The following is a 25,203-nucleotide window of genomic DNA, read 5'->3' on the forward strand; positions in this document are numbered from 1 at the left end:
TAGTGATGAAGTCAATCTCTCCTCCATTTTGAGCCAGGAGAGATTGACATGCATATTATTAATGTTAGCTCTCTGTGTACATCCAGGGCCATGCTGCCCTGTTCTGAGCCAATTACAATTTTCCTGAGTCCCTTTTTGGGACTGTAGGACCTGCCCTGTTGATAGTGCTGTTAAGAAGGTAGAAACTAGGGCCTGCCTTGTTGATAGTGCTGTTAAGAAGGTAGAAACTAGGACCTGTAGGACCTGCCTTGTTGATAGTGTTGTAAGAAGGTAGAAACTAGGGCCTGTAGGACCTGCCTTGTTGATAGTGTTGTTAAGAAGGTAGAAACTAGGGCCTGTAGGACCTGCCTTGTTGATAGTGTTGTAAGAAGGTAGAAACTAGGGCCTGTAGGACCTGCCTTGTTGATAGTGTTGTTAAGAAGGTAGAAACTAGGGCCTGTAGGACCTGCCTTGTTGATAGTGCTGTTAAGAAGGTAGAAACTAGGACCTGTAGGACCTGCCTTGTTGATAGTGTTGTTAAGGTAGAAACTAGGGCCTGTAGGACCTGCCTTGTTGATAGTGCTGTTAAGAAGGTAGAAACTAGGGCCTGTAGGACCTGCCTTGTTGATAGTGCTGTTAAGAAGGTAGAAACTAGGGCCTGTAGGACCTGCCTTGTTGATAGTGTTGTTAAGAAGGTAGAGCAGCGCTTTATTATGGACAGACTTCTCCCCATCTTAGCTACTGTTGTATCAATATGTTTTGACCATGACAGTTTACAATCTAGTGTTACTCCAAGCTATTTAGTCTCCTCAACTTGCTCAATTTCCACATGATTTATTATAAGATTTAGTTGAGGTTTAGTGAATGTTTTGTTCTAAATAGAATTCTTTAAGTTTTAGAAATATTTAAGACTAACTTATTCCTTGCCACCCACTCTGAAAACTAACTGCAGCTCTTTGTTAAGTGTTGCAGTCATTTAAATCGCTGTAGTAGCTGACGTGTATAGTGTTAAGTCATCATACATAGACACTCTGGCTTTACTCAAAGTCAAAATCAGTGACATGTCGTTAGTAAAAATTGAAAAAAGCAAGGAGGCCTAAACAGTTACTCTGGGGAACTCCTGATTCTACCTGGATTATATTGGAGAGGCTTCCATTAAAGAACACCCTCTGTGTTCTGTTAGACAGGTAACTCTTTATCCACATTATAGCAGGGGGTGTAAAGCCATAACACCCTCTGTGTTCTGTTAGACAGGTAACTCTTTATCCACACTATAGCAGGGGGTGTAAAGCCATAACACCCTCTGTGTTCTGTTAGACAGGTAACTCTTTATCCACATTATAGCAGGGGGTGTAAAGCCATAACACCCTCTGTGTTCTGTTAGACAGGTAACTCTTTATCCACATTATAGCAGGCGGTGTAAAGCCATAACACCCTCTGTGTTCTGTTAGACAGGTAACTCTTTATCCACATTATAGCAGGGGGTGTAAAGCCATAACACCCTCTGTGTTCTGTTAGACAGGTAACTCTTTATCCACAATATAGCAGGGGGTGTAAAGCCATAACACCCTCTGTGTTCTGTTAGACAGGTAACTCTTTATCCACATTATAGCAGGGGGTGTAAAGCCATACCACCCTCTGTGTTCTGTTAGACAGGTAACTCTTTATCCACATTATAGCAGGGGGTGTAAAGCCATAACACCCTCTGTGTTCTGTTAGACAGGTAACTCTTTATCCACATTATAGCAGGGGGTGTAAAGCCATAACACCCTCTGTGTTCTGTTAGACAGGTAACTCTTTATCCACATTATAGCAGGGGTGTAAAGCCATAACACCCTCTGTGTTCTGTTAGACAGGTAACTCTTTATCCACATTATAGCAGGGGGTGTAAAGCCATACCACCCTCTGTGTTCTGTTAGACAGGTAACTCTTTATCCACACTATAGCAGGGGGTGTAAAGCCATAACACCCTCTGTGTTCTGTTAGACAGGTAACTCTTTATCCACATTATAGTAGGGAGTGTAAAGCCATAACACCCTCTGTGTTCTGTTAGACAGGTAACTCTTTATCCACATTATAGCAGGGGGTGTAAAGCCATAACACCCTCTGTGTTCTGTTAGACAGGTAACTCTTTATCCACATTATAGCAGGGGGTGTAGAGGCTTAACACCCTCTGTGTTCTGTTAGACAGGTAACTCTTTATCCACATTATAGCAGGGGGTGTAAAGCCATAACACCCTCTATGTTCTGTTAGACAGGTAACTCTTTATCCACACTATAGCAGGGGGTGTAAAGCCATAACACCCTCTGTGTTCTGTTAGACATTTAACTCTTTATCCACATTATAGCAGGGGGTGTAAAGCCATAACACCCTCTGTGTTCTGTTAGACAGGTAACTCTTTATCCACAATATAGCAGGGGGTGTAAAGCCATAACACCCTCTGTGTTCTGTTAGACAGGTAACTCTTTATCCACATTATAGCAGGGGGTGTAAAGCCATAACACCCTCTGTGTTCTGTTAGACAGGTAACTCTTTATCCACAATATAGCAGGGAGTGTAAAGCCATAACACCCTCTGTGTTCTGTTAGACAGGTAACTCTTTATCCACATTATAGCAGGGGGTGTAAAGCCATAACACCCTCTGTGTTCTGTTAGACAGGTAACTCTTTATCCACATTATAGCAGGGGGTGTAAAGCCATAACACATACGTTTTTCCAGCAGCAGACTATGATCGATATTGTCAAAAGATTCACTGAAGTCTAACAAGTGGAGGCCAGCAGAGACCAGTAGAGCCGAGTAGAACCCAGTAGAACCCAGCAAAACCCAGTAGAGGTCGGCAGAGACCAGTAGAGCCTAGTAGAACCCAGCAGAGGCCAGTAGAGTCCAGTAGAACCTAGTAGAACCCTGTAGAACCCAGCAGAACCCTGTAGAGGCCAGCAGAGAACAGTAGAGCCTAGTAGAACCCAGTAGAGGCCAGCAGAGGCAGTAGAGCCTAGTAGAACCCAGTAGCCAGCAGATACCAGTAGAGCCTAGTAGAACCCAGTAGAGCCTAGCAGAACCCAGCAGAACCCTATAGAGGCCAGCAGAGACCAGTAGAGCCTAGTAGAACCCAGTAGAGGCCAGTAGAGACCAGTAGAACCTAGTAGAACCCTGTAGAGACCAGCATAGACCAGTAAAACCTAGTAGAACCCAGCAGAATATTCCATGACCAGTAGGTACAGTACTCACATGAGGGTAATATTCCATGACCAGTAGGTACAGTACTCACATGAGGGTAATATTCCATGACCAGTAGGTACAGTACTCACATGAGGGTAATATTCCATGACCAGTAGGTACTGTACTCACATGAGGGTAATATTCCATGACCAGTAGGTACAGTACTCACATGAGGGTAATATTCCATGACCAGTAGGTACTGTACTCACATGAGGGTACTTATCCATGACCAGTAGGTACAGTACTCACATGCTGGTAATATTCCATGACCAGTGGGTACAGTACTCACATGAGGGTAATATTCCAGCCAGGCCACAGTGGGTACAGTACTCACAGGAGGGTAATTATCCATGACCAGTAGGTACAGTACTCACATGAGGGTAATAATCCATGACCAGTAGGTACTGTACTCACATGAAGGTAATATTCCATGACCAGTAGGTACAGTACTCACATGAGGGTAATATTCCATGACCAGTAGGTACAGTACTCACATGAGGGTAATATTCCAGCCAGGCCACAGTGGGTACAGTACTCACATGAGGGTAATTATCCATGACCAGTAGGTACAGTACTCACATGAGGGTAATATTCCATGACCAGTAGGTACAGTACTCACATGAGGGTAATATTCCATGACCAGTAGGTACAGTACTCACATGAGGGTAATATTCCAGCCAGGCCACAGTGGGTACAGTACTCACATGAGGGTAATTATCCATGACCAGTAGGTACAGTACTCACATGAGGGTAATATTCCATGACCAGTAGGTACAGTACTCACATGAGGGTAATATTCCATGACCAGTAGGTACAGTACTCACATGAGGGTAATACTCCATGACCAGTAGGTACAGTACTCACATGAGGGTAATACTCCATGACCAGTAGGTACAGTACTCACATGAGGGTAATACTCCATGACCAGTAGGTACAGTACTCACATGAGGGTAATACTCCATGACCAGTAGGTACAGTACTCACATGAGGGTAATATTCCATGACCAGTAGGTACAGTACTCACATGAGGGTAATACTCCATGACCAGTAGGTACAGTACTCACATGAGGGTAATATTCCATGACCAGTGGGTACAGTACTCACATGAGGGTAATACTCCATGACCAGTAGGTACAGTACTCACATGAGGGTAATACTCCATGACCAGTAGGTACAGTACTCACATGAGGGTAATACTCCATGACCAGTAGGTACAGTACTCACATGAGGGTAATACTCCATGACCAGTAGGTACAGTACTCACATGAGGGTAATACTCCATGACCAGTAGGTACAGTACTCACATGAGGGTAATACTCCATGACCAGTAGGTACAGTACTCACATGAGGGTAATACTCCATGACCAGTAGGTACAGTACTCACATGAGGGTAATACTCCATGACCAGTAGGTACAGTACTCACATGAGGGTAATACTCCATGACCAGTAGGTACAGTACTCACATGAGGGTAATACTCCATGACCAGTAGGTACAGTACTCACATGAGGGTAATACTCCATGACCAGTAGGTACAGTACTCACATGAGGGTAATACTCCATGACCAGTAGGTACTGTACTCACATGAGGGTAATACTCCATGACCAGTAGGTACAGTACTCACATGAGGGTAATACTCCATGACCAGTAGGTACAGTACTCACATGAGGGTAATACTCCATGACCAGTAGGTACTGTACTCACATGAGGGTAATACTCCATGACCAGTAGGTACAGTACTCACATGAGGGTAATACTCCATGACCAGTAGGTACAGTACTCACATGAGGGTAATACTCCATGACCAGTAGGTACAGTACTCACATGAGGGTAATACTCCATGACCAGTAGGTACAGTACTCACATGAGGGTAATACTCCATGACCAGTAGGTACAGTACTCACATGAGGGTAATACTCCATGACCAGTAGGTACAGTACTCACATGAGGGTAATACTCCATGACCAGTAGGTACAGTACTCACATGAGGGTAATACTCCATGACCAGTAGGTACAGTACTCACATGAGGGTAATACTCCATGACCAGTAGGTACAGTACTCACATGAGGGTAATACTCCATGACCAGTAGGTACAGTACTCACATGAGGGTAATACTCCATGACCAGTAGGTACAGTACTCACATGAGGGTAATACTCCATGACCAGTAGGTACAGTACTCACATGAGGGTAATATTCCAGCCAGGCCACAGTGGGTACAGTACTCACATGAGGGTAATACTCCATGACCAGTAGGTACTCCACGCGTCCGTCGGCTGTGAGTCTCTCGTCTCCTACGATGAAGCGTGCGATGTTATCGTGCTCCAGCAGGGGGACACGGTAGATGGCTCGTTCGTTGACAAAGTTCTGCCGGTTCTGGTAGGTGAACATCTTGACCGCCACGGTACGCTCGTCTAGAGAACCCTTATACACGGAGCCATATCGCCCTCGACCAATCAGCTGGGAGGTGGAAGTGAGAGAGGGAGAAAAATATAGGGGGGTAGATGGAGAGAGACAGGGAGAAAGTGACAGAAAGATGGTTTGAGACATAAACAGACAAAGGGATTTCAAGACATTGTCAGTCATTTCTATGAGCAGGGCAACACAGCAGTTGTTTAATGAGACCGAGCCAGTGAGAAAAATGGTTACCTCAGATCTAAGAAGAGAGAGTAATGTAACCTGACCTCTGACCCCATAGTCCACCATCTCACCTCTAAACCCCTACTCTACCATCTACCATCTCACCTCTAAACCCCTACTCCACCATCTCACCTCTAAACCCCTACTCCACCATCTCACCTCTAAACCCCTACTCCACCATCTCACCTCTAAACCCCTACTCCACCATCTCACCTCTAAACCCCTACTCCACCATCTCACCTCTAAACCCCTACTCCACCATCTCACCTCTAAACCCCTACTCTACCATCTACCATCTCACCTCTAAACCCCTACTCCACCATCTCACCTCTAAACCCCTACTCCACCATCTCAACTCTAAACCCCTACTCTACCATCTACCATCTCACCTCTAAACCCCTACTCCACCATCTCACCTCTAAACCCCTACTCCACCATCTCAACTCTAAACCCCTACTCCACCATCTCACCTCTAAACCCCTACTCCACCATCTCACCTCTAAACCCCTACTCCACCATCTCAACTCTAAACCCCTACTCCACCATCTCACCTCTAAACCCCTACTCCACCATCTCACCTCTAAACCCCTACTCCACCATCTCACCTCTAAACCCCTACTCCACCATCTCACCTCTAAACCCCTACTCTACCATCTACCATCTCACCTCTAAACCCCTACTCCACCATCTCACCTCTAAACCCCTACTCCACCATCTCACCTCTAAACCCCTACTCCACCATCTCACCTCTAAACCCCTACTCCACCATCTCAACTCTAAACCCCTACTCCACCATCTCACCTCTAAACCCCTACTCCACCATCTCACCTCTAAACCCATACTCCACCATCTCACCTCTAAACCCCTACTCCACCATCTCACATCTAAACCCCTACTCTACCATCTACCATCTCATCTCTAAACCCCTACTCCACCATCTCACCTCTAAACCCCTACTCTACCATCTACCATCTCACCTCTAAACCCCTACTCCACCATCTCACCTCTAAACCCCTACTCCACCATCTCACATCTAAACCCCTACTCTACCATCTACCATCTCACCTCTAAACCCCTACTCCACCATCTCACCTCTAAACCCCTACTCCACCATCTCAACTCTAAACCCCTACTCCACCATCTCACCTCTAAACCCCTACTCCACCATCTCACCTCTAAACCCCTACTCCACCATCTCACCTCTAATCCCCTACTCCACCATCTCACCTCTAAACCCCTACTCCACCATCTCACCTCTAAACCCCTACTCCACCATCTCACCTCTAAACCCCTACTCCACCATCTCACCTCTAAACCCCTACTCTACCATCTACCATCTCACCTCTAAACCCCTACTCCACCATCTCACCTCTAAACCCCTACTCCACCATCTCACCTCTAAACCCCTACTCCACCATCTCACCTCTAAACCCCTACTCCACCATCTCAACTCTAAACCCCTACTCCACCATCTCACCTCTAAACCCCTACTCCACCATCTCACCTCTAAACCCATACTCCACCATCTCACCTCTAAACCCCTACTCCACCATCTCACATCTAAACCCCTACTCTACCATCTACCATCTCATCTCTAAACCCCTACTCCACCATCTCACCTCTAAACCCCTACTCTACCATCTACCATCTCACCTCTAAACCCCTACTCCACCATCTCACCTCTAAACCCCTACTCCACCATCTCACCTCTAAACCCCTACTCTACCATCTACCATCTCACCTCTAAACCCATACTCCACCATCTCACCTCTAAACCCCTACTCCACCATCTCACATCTAAACCCCTACTCTACCATCTACCATCTCACCTCTAAACCCCTACTCCACCATCTCACCTCTAAACCCCTACTCCACCATCTCACATCTAAACCCCTACTCTACCATCTACCATCTCACCTCTAAACCCCTACTCCACCATCTCACCTCTAAACCCCTACTCCACCATCTCAACTCTAAACCCCTACTCCACCATCTCACCTCTAAACCCCTACTCCACCATCTCACCTCTAAACCCCTACTCCACCATCTCACCTCTAATCCCCTACTCCACCATCTCACCTCTAAACCCCTACTCCACCATCTCACCTCTAAACCCCTACTCCACCATCTCACCTCTAAACCCCATACTCCACCATCTCACCTCTAAACCCCTACTCCACCATCTCACCTCTAAACCCCTACTCCACCATCTCACCTCTAAACCCCTACTCCACCATCTCACCTCTAAACCCCTACTCTACCATCTCACCTCTAAACCCCTACTCCACCATCTCACCTCTAAACCCCTACTCCACCATCTCACCTCTAAACCCCTACTCCACCATCTCACCTCTAAACCCCTACTCCACCATCTCACCTCTAAACCCCTACTCCACCATCTCACCTCTAAACCCCTACTCCAACATCTCAACCCATACTCCAACTATAACAGCTCACCTCTAGTAATTTAGGCTGTCCAGGTCGAGGCTGGGTTCTGAGGCTGCAGCCTCCATCATGTCATAATAACCCTAACCACTAGTAACAGCAACCCTAAGTACTACAACACCACTACTCACCTCTAGTAGTTTAAGACTGTCCAGGTCGAGGCTGGGTTCTGAGGCTGCGGCCTCCATCATGTCCATGTTGTGTAGTCCCTGTTTCCTGTCTCCACTCAGCATGCGGTACCCGAAGAACAGCGCCACGATCAGCACCGCTACTATGGAGACAGACGCCAGGGCGATCACGATGGTCTCCTCGCGGTACAGCGGCCGTGGGTCTGGGAATGATGACATCACAGGGTTAGTGGGTGACATCATCACAAGCAGGGTCAGAGGTCAGGGGCCGGAGGGTAAATGTTAGGTAATGTAGGGCACTATAAAATCTGGTGGATATTTTTTGCCTGATTCCGTTTTTTCCCAAATTTAACAGGTTTTTGCTCTAAAAATGTGACTTTCTTTTTACAACAAAATTGGTCTACTACAATGCTTAAACCACATCGTGAGACCACTTTTGAGGTCTGAGAAAAATACAACACGTTTAGAGTATTGGGTGTAGTTACACTTTAATTCCAAACCAGCAAGAGACCGTTATTTGACTAGCTATGCGCTTCTGTAGCGCTCGTGTGAGTTTCCAAAACAAATGGCCACTAGATTGATGCAAATAATCCTGATCTCATTCGGCCAGGTAGGCTACTTTGTAGTTAACATTTCATTGAGAAGGTTTTGGGGAAAACTTTTCCATCTCTACCAGGTTATCATTAGCATCATCGCGAACAGCTACACAAAGTGTAGACATATATGTGCACAGCACCGCACACACACACACACACACACACACACACACACACACACACACACACACACACACACACACACACACACACACACACACACACACACACACACACACACACACACACACAGCACACACACACAGCACACACACACACACACACACACACACACACACACACACACACACACGGCCATTCCTGTGCCATTTGAAAAAGTTACAAGGAAATATGAATCAATGGCGAATTTTGTTTGTCTTATGATTAACTTGGGAAAATGATACTGCTGACTGGCTGACTGACGAGTTTTAACAATAGCCTCAGTGGTGATGTGATGCAATGATTACCCCTCCACTCCCGTCCTACATGTATATATATATAACATCTGGTAAATGTATGCATTTTCTACTACGTTCAATATATTTATATGTAGTTAATTACCTACTACGTTCAAGTTGGGTGAATTTTGGCCCATTCCTCCTGACAGAGCTGGTGTAACTGAGTCAGGTTTGTAGGCCTCCTTGCTAACACACACTTTTTCAGTTCTGCCCACAAATGTTCTACAGGATTGACGTCAGGGCTTTGTGATGGCCACTCCAATACCTTGACTTTGTTGTCCTTTGTTGTCCTTGTTGCCATTTTGCAACAACTTTGGATGTATGCTTGGGGTCATTGTCCATTTGGAAGACCCATTTGCGACCAAGCTTTAACTTCCTGACTGATGTCTTGAGATGTTGCTTCAATATATCCACATCATTTTCCTACCTCATGATGCCATCTATTTTCTGAAGTGAACCAGTCCCTCCTGCAGCAAAGCACCCCCACAACATGATGCTGCCACCCCCGTGCTTCACGGTTGGGATGGTCTTCTTCGGCTTGCAAGCCTCCCCTTTTTTCCTCCAAACATAACGATGGTCATTATGGCCAAACAGTTCTATTTTTGTTTCATCAGAACAGAGGACATTTCTCCAAATAGTACAATCTTTGTCCCCATGTGCAGTTGCAAACCGTAGTCTGTCTTTTTTATGGCGGATTTGGAGCAGTGGCTTCTTCCTTGCTGAGCGGCCTTTCAGGTTATGTCGATATACGACTCGTTTTACTGTGGATATAGATACTTTTGTACCTGTTTCCTCCAGCATATTCACAAGGTCCTTTGCTGTTGTTCTGGGATTGATTTGCACTTTTCGCAAAGTACGTTCATCTCTAGGAGACAGAATGCGTCTCCTTCCTGATTGGTATGACAGCTGCGTGGTCCCATGGTGTTTATACTTGCGTACTATTGTTTGTACGTGATACCTTCAGGCATTTGGAAATTGCTCCCAAGGATGAACCAGACTTGTAGAGGTCTACAATTGTTTTATCTGAGGTCTTGGCTGATTTCTTTTTATTTTCCCATGATGTCATGCAAAGAGGCACTGAGTTTGAAGGTAGCCCTTGAAATACATCCACAGGTACACCTCCAATTGACTCAAATTATGTCAATTAACCTCAGAAACACAACCCAAACAAGCCTTCTTTAACACAGGGCGCATCCAACCAGGAAGCCAGCCGCACCAATGTGTCGGAGGAAACACCGTGCACCTGGCGACCTGGTTAGCGTGCACTGCGCCCCGCCACAGGAGTTGCTGGTGCGCGATGAGACAAGGATATCCCTACTGGCCAAACCCTCCCTAACCCGGATGACGCTAGGTCAATTATGCGTCGCCCCACGGACCTCCCGGTCGCAGACGGTTGCGGTAGAGCCTGGGCGCGAACCCAGAGTCTCTGGTGGCACAGCTAGCAGCCCTAGACCACTGCGCCACCCGGGAGGCCCCAAAGTTCTGACCGACTTGCAAAAACTATAGTTTGTTAACAAAAAAGGTTTTAATGACTCCAACCAAAGTGTATGTAAACTTCCAACTTCAACTGTATATCCATCCTGCCCTACCTTTCTAAAATCGTTTTAAAGACAAGTTAACAAACAGATCACCCACCATTTCGAATCCCACCGTACCTTCTCCGCTATGCAATCTGGTTTCCGATCTGTTCATGGTTGCACCTCAGCCACCCTCAAGGTCCTAAACGATATCATAACCCGCCATCGATAAAAGACAGTGCAGGAGTCTTCATCATCGACCTGGCCAAGGTTTACAAATATGTCAACCACTGCATTCTTATCGGCAGACTCAATAGACTTAGCTTCTCAAATGACTGCCTCGCCTGGACCACCAACTACTTCTCAGATAGAGTTCAGTGTGTCAAATCGGAGGGCCTGTTGCCCGAACCTCTGGAAGTCTCTATGGGAGTATCACAGGGTTCAATTCTCGGGCCGACTCTCTTCTCTGTATACATCAATGAGGTCGCTCTTGCTGCTGGTGATTCTCTGATCCACCTCTACGCAGACGACACCATTCTGTATACCTCTGGCCCTTCTTTGGACACTGTGCTAACTAACCTCCAGACGAGCTTCAATGTCATACAACTCTCCTTCCGTGGCCTCCAACTGCTCTTAAATGCAAGTAAAACTAAATGCATGCTCTTCAACCGTTTGCTGCCCACACCCTCCTGCTCGACGAGCATCACTACTCTGGACGATTCTGACTTAGAATATGAGGACAACTACAAATACCTAGGTGTCTGGTTAGACTGTAAACTCTCCTTCCAGACTCACAATAAGCATCTCCAATCCAAAATTTAAATCTAGAATCAGCTTCCTATTTCACAACAAAGCATCCTTCACTCATGCTGCCAAACATACCCTCGTAGAACTGACTATCCTACCGATCCTTGACATCGGCGATGTCATTTACAAAATAGCCTCCAACACTCTACTCAGCAAATTGGATGCAGTCCATCACAGTGCCATCCGTTTTGTCACCAAAGCCCCATATACTACCCACAACCGCGACCTGTATGCGCTCGTTGGCTGGCCCTCGCTACATATTCGTTGCCAAACCCACTGGCTCCAGGTCATCTATAAGTCTAAGGATTTGCCTCTATTTGGGTCCTGTCCCCTATCCTATCCTATCCTTGATGAGCTGTGCCTGGTTTCCTCCTGACATTGCGCTTTGCATTCAAGCCAAGAGTGAGTTATATTTTAGTCTGGTTTACTCCAGACATTGTGCTTTGCCTTCAGGCCAAATAGCTACATTTTTGTCTCATCAGACGACAGAATCTTGTGCCTTTTTCTCAGGAGTGGGTTCTATCTGGCATCTCTCCCATGAAGAGATGGGTTCTATCTGGCATCTCTCCCATGAAGAGATGGGTTCTATCTGGCATCTCTCCCATGAAGAGATGGGTTCTATCTGGCATCTCTCCCATGAAGAGATGGGTTCTATCTGGCATCTCTCCCATGAAGAGATGGGTTCTATCTGGCATCTCTCCCATGAAGAGATGGGTTCTATCTGGCATCTCTCCCATGAAGAGATGGGTTCTATCTGGCATCTCTCCCATGAAGAGATGGGTTCTATCTGGCATCTCTCCCATGAAGAGATGGGTTCTATCTGGCATCTCTCCCATGAAGAGATGGGTTCTATCTGGCATCTCTCCCATGAAGAGATGGGTTCTATCTGGCATCTCTCCCATGAAGAGATGGGTTCTATCTGGCATCTCTCCCATGAAGAGATGGGTTCTATCTGGCATCTCTCCCATGAAGAGATGGGTTCTATCTGGCATCTCTCCCATGAAGAGATGGGTTCTATCTGGCATCTCTCCCATGAAGAGATGGGTTCTATCTGGCATCTCTCCCATGAAGAGATGGGTTCTATCTGGCATCTCTCCCATGAAGAGATGGGTTCTATCTGGCATCTCTCCCATGAAGAGATGGGTTCTATCTGGCATCTCTCCCATGAAGAGATGGGTTCTATCTGGCATCTCTCCCATGAAGAGATGGGTTCTATCTGGCATCTCTCCCATGAAGAGATGGGTTCTATCTGGCATCTCTCCCATGAAGAGATGGGTTCTATCTGGCATCTCTCCCATGAAGAGATGGGTTCTATCTGGCATCTCTCCCATGAAGAGATGGGTTCTATCTGGCATCTCTCCCATGAAGAGATGGGTTCTATCTGGCATCTCTCCCATGAAGAGATGGGTTCTATCTGGCATCTCTCCCATGAAGAGATGGGTTCTATCTGGCATCTCTCCCATGAAGAGATGGGTTCTATCTGGCATCTCTCCCATGAAGAGATGGGTTCTATCTGGCATCTCTCCCATGAAGAGATGGGTTCTATCTGGCATCTCTCCCATGAAGAGATGGGTTCTATCTGGCATCTCTCCCATGAAGAGATGGGTTCTATCTGGCATCTCTCCCATGAAGCCCAGATTGATGAAATGCTGTAGAAGCTGTCTGTCCTTCTGGCAGGTTCTCCTCAGCCAAGGACATTTTTAGACATTTTGGGGAATGTATTAAAAATAAAAAACTGAAATATCATATTGACACAAGTATTCAGAACCTTTACTCAGTACTTTGTTGAAGCACCTTTGGCAGCAATTACAGCCTTGTGTCTTCTTGGGTATGATGTTACAAGCTTGGCACACCTGTATTTGGGGAGTTTCTCCCATTCTTCTCTGCAGATCCTCTCAAGCTCCATCAGGTTGGATGGGGAGCGTCGCTGCACAGCTATTTTCAGGTCTCTCCAGAGATTTTTTATTTGACCTTTCTTTAACTAGGCAAGTCAGTTAAGAACAAATTCTTACTTTCAATGACGGCCTAGGAACAGTGGGTAAACTGCCTTGTTCAGGGGCAGATTGACATATGTTTTACCTTGTCAGCTCGGGGATTCGATCGTGCAACCTTTCAGTTACTAGTCCAATGCTCTAAGTTCAGGCTCTGTCTGGGCCACTTAAGGACATTCAGAGACTTGTCACGAAGCCACTCCTGCGTTGTTTTGGCTGTGTGCTTAGGGTCTTTGTCCTGTTGGAAGGTGAACCTTCGCCCCAGTCTGAGGTCCTATGCGCTCTGGAGCAGGTTTCCATCAGGATCTCTGTACTTTGCTCCGTTTATCGTTCACTCGATCCTGACTAGTCTTCCAGTCCCTGCCACTGAAAAACATCCCCTCAGCATGATGCTGCCACCACCATGCTTCACTGTAGGGATGGTGCCAGGTTTCCTCTAGACATGACCCTTGGCATTTAGGCCAAAGAGTTCAATCTTGATTTCATCAGACCAGAGAATCTTGTTTCTCATGGTCAGAGTCCTTTAGGTGCCTTTTTGGCAAACTTCAAGTGGACTGTCATGAGCCTTTTACTGAGTGCTTCCATCTGGCCACTCTACCATAAAGGCCTAATTGGTGGAGTGCTGCAGAGATGGTTGTCCTTCTGGAAGGTTCTCCCATCTCCACAGAGGAACTCTGGAGCTCTGTCAGAGTGACCAACGGGTTCTTGGTCACCTCTCTGACCAAGGCCCTTCTCCCCCGATTGGTCAATTTGGCCGGACGGCCTGCTGACAGTCTTGGTGGTCCCAAACTTCTTCCATTTAAGAATGATGGAGGCCACTGTGTTTTTGGCGACCTTCAATTCTGCAGAAATGTTTTGGTACCCTTCCCCAGGGAGGGGAGGGGAGGGGAGGAGAGGGGAGGAGAGGGGAGGAGAGGGTTAAATCACCAGGGAGGGGAGGGAGGGTTAAATCACCAGATTAAACGAGAGGGAAGAGATAGGGGAGGGGAGGGTTAAATCACCAGGGAGGGAGGGGAGGGTTAAATCACCAGGGAGGGGAGGGGAGGGTTAAATCACCAGGGAGGGAGGGAGGGAGGGGAGGGTTAAGAGATAGGATGATGAATGTGAATGGCAGTAGCTTTGTGCAGAGCAGGTGATTTAGACAACGTCTCAAATGGCACCCTATTCCCTATATAGTGCACTACTAGTGACCAGAGCCATATTCCCTATATAGTGGTACTACTTTAGACCAGAGCCCTATTCCCTATATAGTGCACTACTAGTGACCAGAGCCATATTCCCTATATAGAGCACTACTTTTGGCCAGGACCCATAGTACACTATGTAGGGAATAGGGCTCTGGTCTATAGTAGTACACTATGTAGGGAATAGGGTGAAGATCAAAATTAGTGCACTATATAGGGAATAGGGTGCCATTTGTGACACACCTCGTGATTCCGTCATTCTATATTCATGTCTCAGAGAGAAGAGTGGACTACTATAGACCAGAGCCCTATTCCCTATATAGTGGTACTACTATAGACCAGAGCCCTATTCCCTATATAGTGCACTACTATAGACCAGAGCCCTATTCCCTATATAGTGCACTACTATAGACCAGAGCCCTATTCCCTATATAGTGCACTACTATAGACCAGAGCCCTATTCCCTATATAGTGCACTACTATAGACCAGAGCCCTATTCCCTATATAGTGCACTACTATAGACCAGAGCCCTATTCCCTATATAGTGGTACTACTATAGACCAGAGCCCTATTCCCTATATAGTGGTACTACTATAGACCAGATCCCTATTCCCTATATAGTGGTACTACTATAGACCAGAGCCCTATTCCCTATATAGTGGTACTACTATAGACCAGAGCCCTATTCCCTATATAGTGGTACTACTATAGACCAGAGCCCTATTCCTATATAGTGGTACTACTATAGACCAGAGCCCTATTCCCTATATAGTGCACTACTATAGACCAGAGCCCTATTCCTATATAGTGCACTACTATAGACCAGAGCCCTATTCCCTATATAGTGGCACTACTATAGACCAGATCCCTATTCCCTATATAGTGGTACTACTATAGACCAGAGCCCTATTCCCTATATAGTGGTACTACTATAGACCAGAGCCCTATTCCCTATATAGTGGTACTACTATAGACCAGAGCCCTATTCCCTATATAGTGGTACTACTATAGACCAGAGCCCTATTCCCTATATAGTGCACTACTTTAGACCAGAGCCCTATTCCCTATATAGTGGTACTACTATAGACCAGAGCCCTATTCCCTATATAGTACACTACTATAGACCAGAGCCCTATTCCCTATATAGTGGTACTACTATAGACCAGGGCCCTATTCCCTATATAGTGGTACTACTATAGACCAGAGCCCTATTCCCTATATAGTGGTACTACTATAGACCAGAGCCCTATTCCCTATATAGTGCACTACTATAGACCAGAGCCCTATTCCCTATATAGTGCACTACTTTAGACCAGAGCCCTATTCCCTATATAGTGCACTACTTTAGACCAGAGCCCTATTCCCTATATAGTGCACTACTATAGACCAGAGTCCTATTCCCTATATAGAGCACTACTTTAGACCAGAGCCCTATTCCCTATATAGAGCACTACTATAGACTACTTTAGACCAGAGCCCTATTCCCTATATAGAGCACAACTATAGACTACTAGTGACCAGAGCCCTATTCCCTATATAGAGCACAACTATAGACTACTATAGACCAGAGTCCTATTCCCTATATAGAGCACTACTTTAGACCAGAGCCCTATTCCCTATATAGTACACTACTATAGACCAGAGCCCTATTCCCTATATAGTGCACTACTTTAGACCAGAGCCATATTCCCTATATAGTGCACTACTATAGACCAGAGCCCTATTCCCTATATAGTGCACTACTATAGACCAGAGCCCTATTCCCTATATAGTGCACTACTACAGACCAGAGCCCTATTCCCTATATAGTGCACTACTATAGACCAGAGCCCTATTCCCTATATAGTGCACTACTATAGACCAGAGCCCTATTCCCTATATAGTGGTACTACTATAGACCAGAGCCCTATTCCCTATATAGTGGTACTACTATAGACCAGATCCCTATTCCCTATATAGTGGTACTACTATAGACCAGAGCCCTATTCCCTATATAGTGGTACTACTATAGACCAGAGCCCTATTCCCTATATAGTGGTACTACTATAGACCAGAGCCCTATTCCCTATATAGTGGTACTACTATAGACCAGAGCCCTATTCCCTATATAGTGCACTACTATAGACCAGAGCCCTATTCCCTATATAGTGCACTACTATAGACCAGAGCCCTATTCCCTATATAGTGGCACTACTATAGACCAGATCCCTATTCCCTATATAGTGGTACTACTATAGACCAGAGCCCTATTCCCTATATAGTGGTACTACTATAGACCAGAGCCCTATTCCCTATATAGTGGTACTACTATAGACCAGAGCCCTATTCCCTATATAGTGGTACTACTATAGACCAGAGCCCTATTCCCTATATAGTGCACTACTTTAGACCAGAGCCCTATTCCCTATATAGTGGTACTACTATAGACCAGAGCCCTATTCCCTATATAGTACACTACTATAGACCAGAGCCCTATTCCCTATATAGTGGTACTACTATAGACCAGGGCCCTATTCCCTATATAGTGGTACTACTATAGACCAGAGCCCTATTCCCTATATAGTGGTACTACTATAGACCAGAGCCCTATTCCCTATATAGTGCACTACTATAGACCAGAGCCCTATTCCCTATATAGTGCACTACTTTAGACCAGAGCCCTATTCCCTATATAGTGGACTACTTTAGACCAGAGTCCTATTCCCTATATAGTGGTACTACTATAGACCAGAGCCTTATTCCCTATATAGTGGTACTACTATAGACCAGAGCCCTATTCCCTATATAGTGCACTACTATAGACCAGAGCCCTATTCCCTATATAGTGCACTACTTTAGACCAGAGCCCTATTCCCTATATAGTGCACTACTTTAGACCAGAGCCCTATTCCCTATATAGTGCACTACTATAGACCAGAGTCCTATTCCCTATATAGAGCACTACTATAGACCAGAGCCCTATTCCCTATATAGAGCACTACTTTAGACCAGAGCCCTATTCCCTATATAGAGCACTACTATAGACTACTTTAGACCAGAGCCCTATTCCCTATATAGTGCACTACTATAGACCAGAGCCCTATTCCCTATATAGAGCACTACTATAGACTACTTTAGACCAGAGCCCTATTCCCTATATAGAGCACAACTATAGACTACTAGTGACCAGAGCCCTATTCCCTATATAGAGCACAACTATAGACTACTATAGACCAGAGTCCTATTCCCTATATAGAGCACTACTTTAGACCAGAGCCCTATTCCCTATATAGTACACTACTATAGACCAGAGCCCTATTCCCTATATAGTGCACTACTTTAGACCAGAGCCATATTCCCTATATAGTGCACTACTATAGACCAGAGCCCTATTCCCTATATAGTGCACTACTATAGACCAGAGCCCTATTCCCTATATAGTGCACTACTACAGACCAGAGCCCTATTCCCTATATAGTGGTACTACTATAGACCAGATCCCTATTCCCTATATAGTGGTACTACTATAGACCAGAGCCCTATTCCCTATATAGTGCACTACTATAGACCAGAGCCCTATTCCCTATATAGTGGTACTACTATAGACCAGAGCCCTATTCCCTATATAGTGGTACTACTATAGACCAGAGCCCTATTCCCTATATAGTGCACTACTATAGACCAGATCCCTATTCCCTATATAGTGGTACTACTATAGACCAGAGCCCTATTCCCTATATAGTGGTACTACTATAGACCAGAGCCCTATTCCCTATATAGTGGTACTAATATAGACCAGAGCCCTATTCCCTATATAATGCACTACTATGGACCAGGGCCCTATTCCCTATATAGTGGTACTACTATAGACCAGAGCCCTATTCCCTATATAGTGCACTACTATAGACCAGAGCCCTATTCCCTATATAGTGGTACTACTATAGACCAGAGCCCTATTCCCTATATAGTGGTACTACTATAGACCAGATCCCTATTCCTATATAGTGCACTACTATAGACCAGAGCCCTATTCCTATATAGTGCACTACTATAGACCAGAGCCCTATTCCCTATATAGTGCACTACTACAGACCAGAGCCCTATTCCCTATAGTGGTACTACTATAGACCAGATCCCTATTCCCTATATAGTGGTACTACTATAGACCAGAGCCCTATTCCCTATATAGTGCACTACTATAGACCAGAGCCCTATTCCCTATATAGTGGTACTACTATAGACCAGAGCCCTATTCCCTATATAGTGGTACTACTATAGACCAGAGCCCTATTCCCTATATAGTGCACTACTATAGACCAGATCCCTATTCCCTATATAGTGGTACTACTATAGACCAGAGCCCTATTCCCTATATAGTGGTACTACTATAGACCAGAGCCCTATTCCCTATATAGTGGTACTAATATAGACCAGAGCCCTATTCCCTATATAATGCACTACTATGGACCAGGGCCCTATTCCCTATATAGTGGTACTACTATAGACCAGAGCCCTATTCCCTATATAGTGCACTACTATAGACCAGAGCCCTATTCCCTATATAGTGGTACTACTATAGACCAGAGCCCTATTCCCTATATAGTGGTACTACTATAGACCAGATCCCTATTCCCTATATAGTGCACTACTATAGACCAGAGCCCTATTCCCTATATAGTGCACTACTATAGACCAGAGCCCTATTCCCTATATAGTGGTACTACTATAGACCAGAGCCCTATTCCCTATATAGTGGTACTACTATAGACCAGAGCCCTATTCCCTATATAGTGCTACTACTATAGACCAGAGCCCTATTCCCTATATAGTGCACTACTATAGACCAGAGCCCTATTCCCTATATAGTGCACTACTATAGACCAGAGCCCTATTCCCTATATAGTGCACTACTATAGACCAGAGCCCTATTCCCTATATAGTGCACTACTATAGACCAGAGCCCTATTCCCTATATAGTGCACTACTATAGACCAGAGCCCTATTCCCTATATAGTGGTACTACTATAGACCAGAGCCCTATTCCCTATATAGTGGTACTACTATAGACCAGAGCCCTATTCCCTATATAGTGGTACTACTATAGACCAGATCCCTATTCCCTATATAGTGCTACTACTATAGACCAGATCCCTATTCCCTATATAGTGGTACTACTATAGACCAGATCCCTATTCCCTATATAGTGCTACTACTATAGACCAGAGCCCTATTCCCTATATAGTGCACTACTATAGACCAGATCCCTATTCCCTATATAGTGGTACTACTATAGACCAGAGCCCTATTCCCTATATAATGCACTACTATGGACCAGGGCCCTATTCCCTATATAGTGGTACTACTATAGACCAGAGCCCTATTCCCTATATAATGCACTACTATAGACCAGGGCCCTATTCCCTATATAGTGGTACAACTATAGACCAGAGCCCTATTCCCTATATAATGCACTACTATAGACCAGGGCCCTATTCCCTGTATAGTGGTACTACTATAGACCAGAGCCCTATTCCCTATATAGAGCACTACTTTAGACCAGAGCCCTATTCCCTATATAGTGGTACTACTATAGACCAGATCCCTATTCCCTATATAGTGCACTACTATAGACCAGAGCCCTATTCCCTATATAGTGCACTACTATAGACCAGAGCCCTATTCCCTATATAGTGGTACTACTATTAGACCAGAGCCCTATTCCCTATATAGTGGTACTACTATAGACCAGAGCCCTATTCCCTATATAGTGCTACTACTATAGACCAGAGCCCTATTCCCTATATAGCCTACTATAGACCAGAGCCCTATTCCTATATAGTGGTACTACTATAGACCAGAGCCCTATTCCCTATATAGTGGTACTACTATAGACCAGATCCCTATTCCCTATATAGTGCACTACTATAGACCAGAGCCCTATTCCCTATATAGTGCACTACTATAGACCAGAGCCCTATTCCCTATATAGTGCACTACTACAGACCAGAGCCCTATTCCCTATATAGTGGTACTACTATAGACCAGATCCCTATTCCCTATATAGTGGTACTACTATAGACCAGAGCCCTATTCCCTATATAGTGCACTACTATAGACCAGAGCCCTATTCCCTATATAGTGGTACTACTATAGACCAGAGCCCTATTCCTATATAGTGGTACTACTATAGACCAGAGCCCTATTCCCTATATAGTGCACTACTATAGACCAGATCCCTATTCCCTATATAGTGGTACTACTATAGACCAGAGCCCTATTCCCTATATAGTGGTACTACTATAGACCAGAGCCCTATTCCCTATATAGTGGTACTAATATAGACCAGAGCCCTATTCCCTATATAATGCACTACTATGGACCAGGGCCCTATTCCCTATATAGTGGTACTACTATAGACCAGAGCCCTATTCCCTATATAGTGCACTACTATAGACCAGAGCCCTATTCCCTATATAGTGGTACTACTATAGACCAGAGCCCTATTCCCTATATAGTGGTACTACTATAGACCAGATCCCTATTCCCTATATAGTGCACTACTATAGACCAGAGCCCTATTCCCTATATAGTGCACTACTATAGACCAGAGCCCTATTCCCTATATAGTGGTACTATTATAGACCAGAGCCCTATTCCCTATATAGTGGTACTACTATAGACCAGATCCCTATTCCCTATATAGTGCACTACTATAGACCAGAGCCCTATTCCCTATATAGTGCACTACTATAGACCAGAGCCCTATTCCCTATATAGTGCACTACTACAGACCAGAGCCCTATTCCCTATATAGTGGTACTACTATAGACCAGATCCCTATTCCCTATATAGTGGTACTACTATAGACCAGAGCCCTATTCCCTATATAGTGCACTACTATAGACCAGAGCCCTATTCCCTATATAGTGGTACTACTATAGACCAGAGCCCTATTCCCTATATAGTGGTACTACTATAGACCAGAGCCCTATTCCCTATATAGTGCACTACTATAGACCAGATCCCTATTCCCTATATAGTGGTACTACTATAGACCAGAGCCCTATTCCCTATATAGTGGTACTACTATAGACCAGAGCCCTATTCCCTATATAGTGGTACTAATATAGACCAGAGCCCTATTCCCTATATAATGCACTACTATGGACCAGGGCCCTATTCCCTATATAGTGGTACTACTATAGACCAGAGCCCTATTCCCTATATAGTGCACTACTATAGACCAGAGCCCTATTCCCTATATAGTGGTACTACTATAGACCAGAGCCCTATTCCCTATATAGTGGTACTACTATAGACCAGATCCCTATTCCCTATATAGTGCACTACTATAGACCAGAGCCCTATTCCCTATATAGTGCACTACTATAGACCAGAGCCCTATTCCCTATATAGTGGTACTACTATAGACCAGAGCCCTATTCCTATATAGTGGTACTACTATAGACCAGAGCCCTATTCCCTATATAGTGCTACTACTATAGACCAGAGCCCTATTCCCTATATAGTGCACTACTATAGACCAGAGCCCTATTCCCTATATAGTGCACTACTATAGACCAGAGCCCTATTCCCTATATAGTGCACTACTATAGACCAGAGCCCTATTCCCTATATAGTGCACTACTATAGACCAGAGCCCTATTCCCTATATAGTGCACTACTATAGACCAGAGCCCTATTCCCTATATAGTGCACTACTATAGACCAGAGCCCTATTCCCTATATAGTGCACTACTATAGACCAGAGCCCTATTCCCTATATAATGCACTACTATGGACCAGGGCCCTATTCCCTATATAGTGGTACTACTATAGACCAGAGCCCTATTCCCTATATAATGCACTACTATAGACCAGGGCCCTATTCCCTATATAGTGGTACAACTATAGACCAGAGCCCTATTCCCTATATAATGCACTACTATAGACCAGGGCCCTATTCCCTATATAGTGGTACTACTATAGACCAGAGCCCTATTCCCTATATAGAGCACTACTTTAGACCAGAGCCCTATTCCCTATATAGTGGTACTACTATAGACCAGATCCCTATTCCCTATATAGTGCACTACTATAGACCAGAGCCCTATTCCCTATATAGTGCACTACTATAGACCAGAGCCCTATTCCCTATATAGTGGTACTACTATAGACCAGAGCCCTATTCCCTATATAGTGGTACTACTATAGACCAGAGCCCTATTCCCTATATAGTGCTACTACTATAGACCAGAGCCCTATTCCCTATATAGTGCACTACTATAGACCAGAGCCCTATTCCCTATATAGTGGTACTACTATAGACCAGAGCCCTATTCCCTATATAGTGGTACTACTATAGACCAGATCCCTATTCCCTATATAGTGCACTACTATAGACCAGAGCCCTATTCCCTATATAGTGCACTACTATAGACCAGAGCCCTATTCCCTATATAGTGCACTACTACAGACCAGAGCCCTATTCCCTATATAGTGGTACTACTATAGACCAGATCCCTATTCCCTATATAGTGGTACTACTATAGACCAGAGCCCTATTCCCTAGTGCACTACTATAGACCAGAGCCCTATTCCCTATATAGTGGTACTACTATAGACCAGAGCCCTATTCCCTATATAGTGGTACTACTATAGACCAGAGCCCTATTCCCTATATAGTACTACTATAGACCAGATCCCTATTCCCTATATAGTGGTACTACTATAGACCAGAGCCCTATTCCCTATATAGTGGTACTACTATAGACCAGAGCCCTATTCCCTATATAGTGGTACTAATATAGACCAGAGCCCTATTCCCTATATAATGCACTACTATGGACCAGGGCCCTATTCCCTATATAGTGGTACTACTATAGACCAGAGCCCTATTCCTATATAGTGCACTACTATAGACCAGAGCCCTATTCCCTATATAGTGGTACTACTATAGACCAGAGCCCTATTCCCTATATAGTGGTACTACTATAGACCAGATCCCTATTCCCTATATAGTGCACTACTATAGACCAGAGCCCTATTCCCTATATAGTGCACTACTATAGACCAGAGCCCTATTCCCTATATAGTGGTACTATTATAGACCAGAGCCCTATTCCCTATATAGTGGTACTACTATAGACCAGATCCCTATTCCCTATATAGTGCACTACTATAGACCAGAGCCCTATTCCCTATATAGTGCACTACTATAGACCAGAGCCCTATTCCCTATATAGTGCACTACTACAGACCAGAGCCCTATTCCCTATATAGTGGTACTACTATAGACCAGATCCCTATTCCCTATATAGTGGTACTACTATAGACCAGAGCCCTATTCCCTATATAGTGCACTACTATAGACCAGAGCCCTATTCCCTATATAGTGGTACTACTATAGACCAGAGCCCTATTCCCTATATAGTGGTACTACTATAGACCAGAGCCCTATTCCCTATATAGTGCACTACTATAGACCAGATCCCTATTCCCTATAGTAGTGGTACTACTATAGACCAGAGCCCTATTCCCTATATAGTGGTACTACTATAGACCAGAGCCCTATTCCCTATATAGTGGTACTAATATAGACCAGAGCCCTATTCCCTATATAATGCACTACTATGGACCAGGGCCCTATTCCCTATATAGTGGTACTACTATAGACCAGAGCCCTATTCCCTATATAGTGCACTACTATAGACCAGAGCCCTATTCCCTATATAGTGGTACTACTATAGACCAGAGCCCTATTCCCTATATAGTGGTACTACTATAGACCAGATCCCTATTCCCTATATAGTGCACTACTATAGACCAGAGCCCTATTCCCTATATAGTGCACTACTATAGACCAGAGCCCTATTCCCTATATAGTGGTACTACTATAGACCAGAGCCCTATTCCCTATATAGTGGTACTACTATAGACCAGAGCCCTATTCCCTATATAGTGCTACTACTATAGACCAGAGCCCTATTCCCTATATAGTGCACTACTATAGACCAGAGCCCTATTCCCTATATAGTGCACTACTATAGACCAGAGCCCTATTCCCTATATAGTGCACTACTATAGACCAGAGCCCTATTCCCTATATAGTGCACTACTATAGACCAGAGCCCTATTCCCTATATAGTGCACTACTATAGACCAGAGCCCTATTCCCTATATAGTGGTACTACTATAGACCAGAGCCCTATTCCCTATATAGGGGCGGCAGGGTAGCCTAGTGGTTAGAGCGTTGGA

The 25,203-nt window shown here is 44.9% G+C and overlaps 1 protein-coding gene across 1 annotated transcript in view; it reads right to left on the bottom strand.

The window, feature by feature from the left end:
* bmpr2b (bone morphogenetic protein receptor, type II b (serine/threonine kinase)) overlaps window positions 1-25,203 on the bottom strand; it is a gene marked incomplete at its 3' end in the record, with an annotated part of 125,324 nt that overhangs the window by 44,435 nt on the left and 55,686 nt on the right. Inside the window, exons 4-5 of the mRNA XM_065019706.1 lie at window positions 8,417-8,616; window positions 5,430-5,660 (exon numbers count right to left, since the gene is read on the bottom strand). Of these exons, the coding sequence (XP_064875778.1) occupies window positions 5,430-5,660; window positions 8,417-8,616 (431 nt within the window). The remainder of the gene's footprint in view (window positions 1-5,429; window positions 5,661-8,416; window positions 8,617-25,203) is intronic.

The sequence above is a fragment of the Oncorhynchus nerka genome, linkage group LG1 (genome assembly GCF_034236695.1).
Source record: "Oncorhynchus nerka isolate Pitt River linkage group LG1, Oner_Uvic_2.0, whole genome shotgun sequence".
Lineage (NCBI taxonomy): Eukaryota > Metazoa > Chordata > Actinopteri > Salmoniformes > Salmonidae > Oncorhynchus > Oncorhynchus nerka.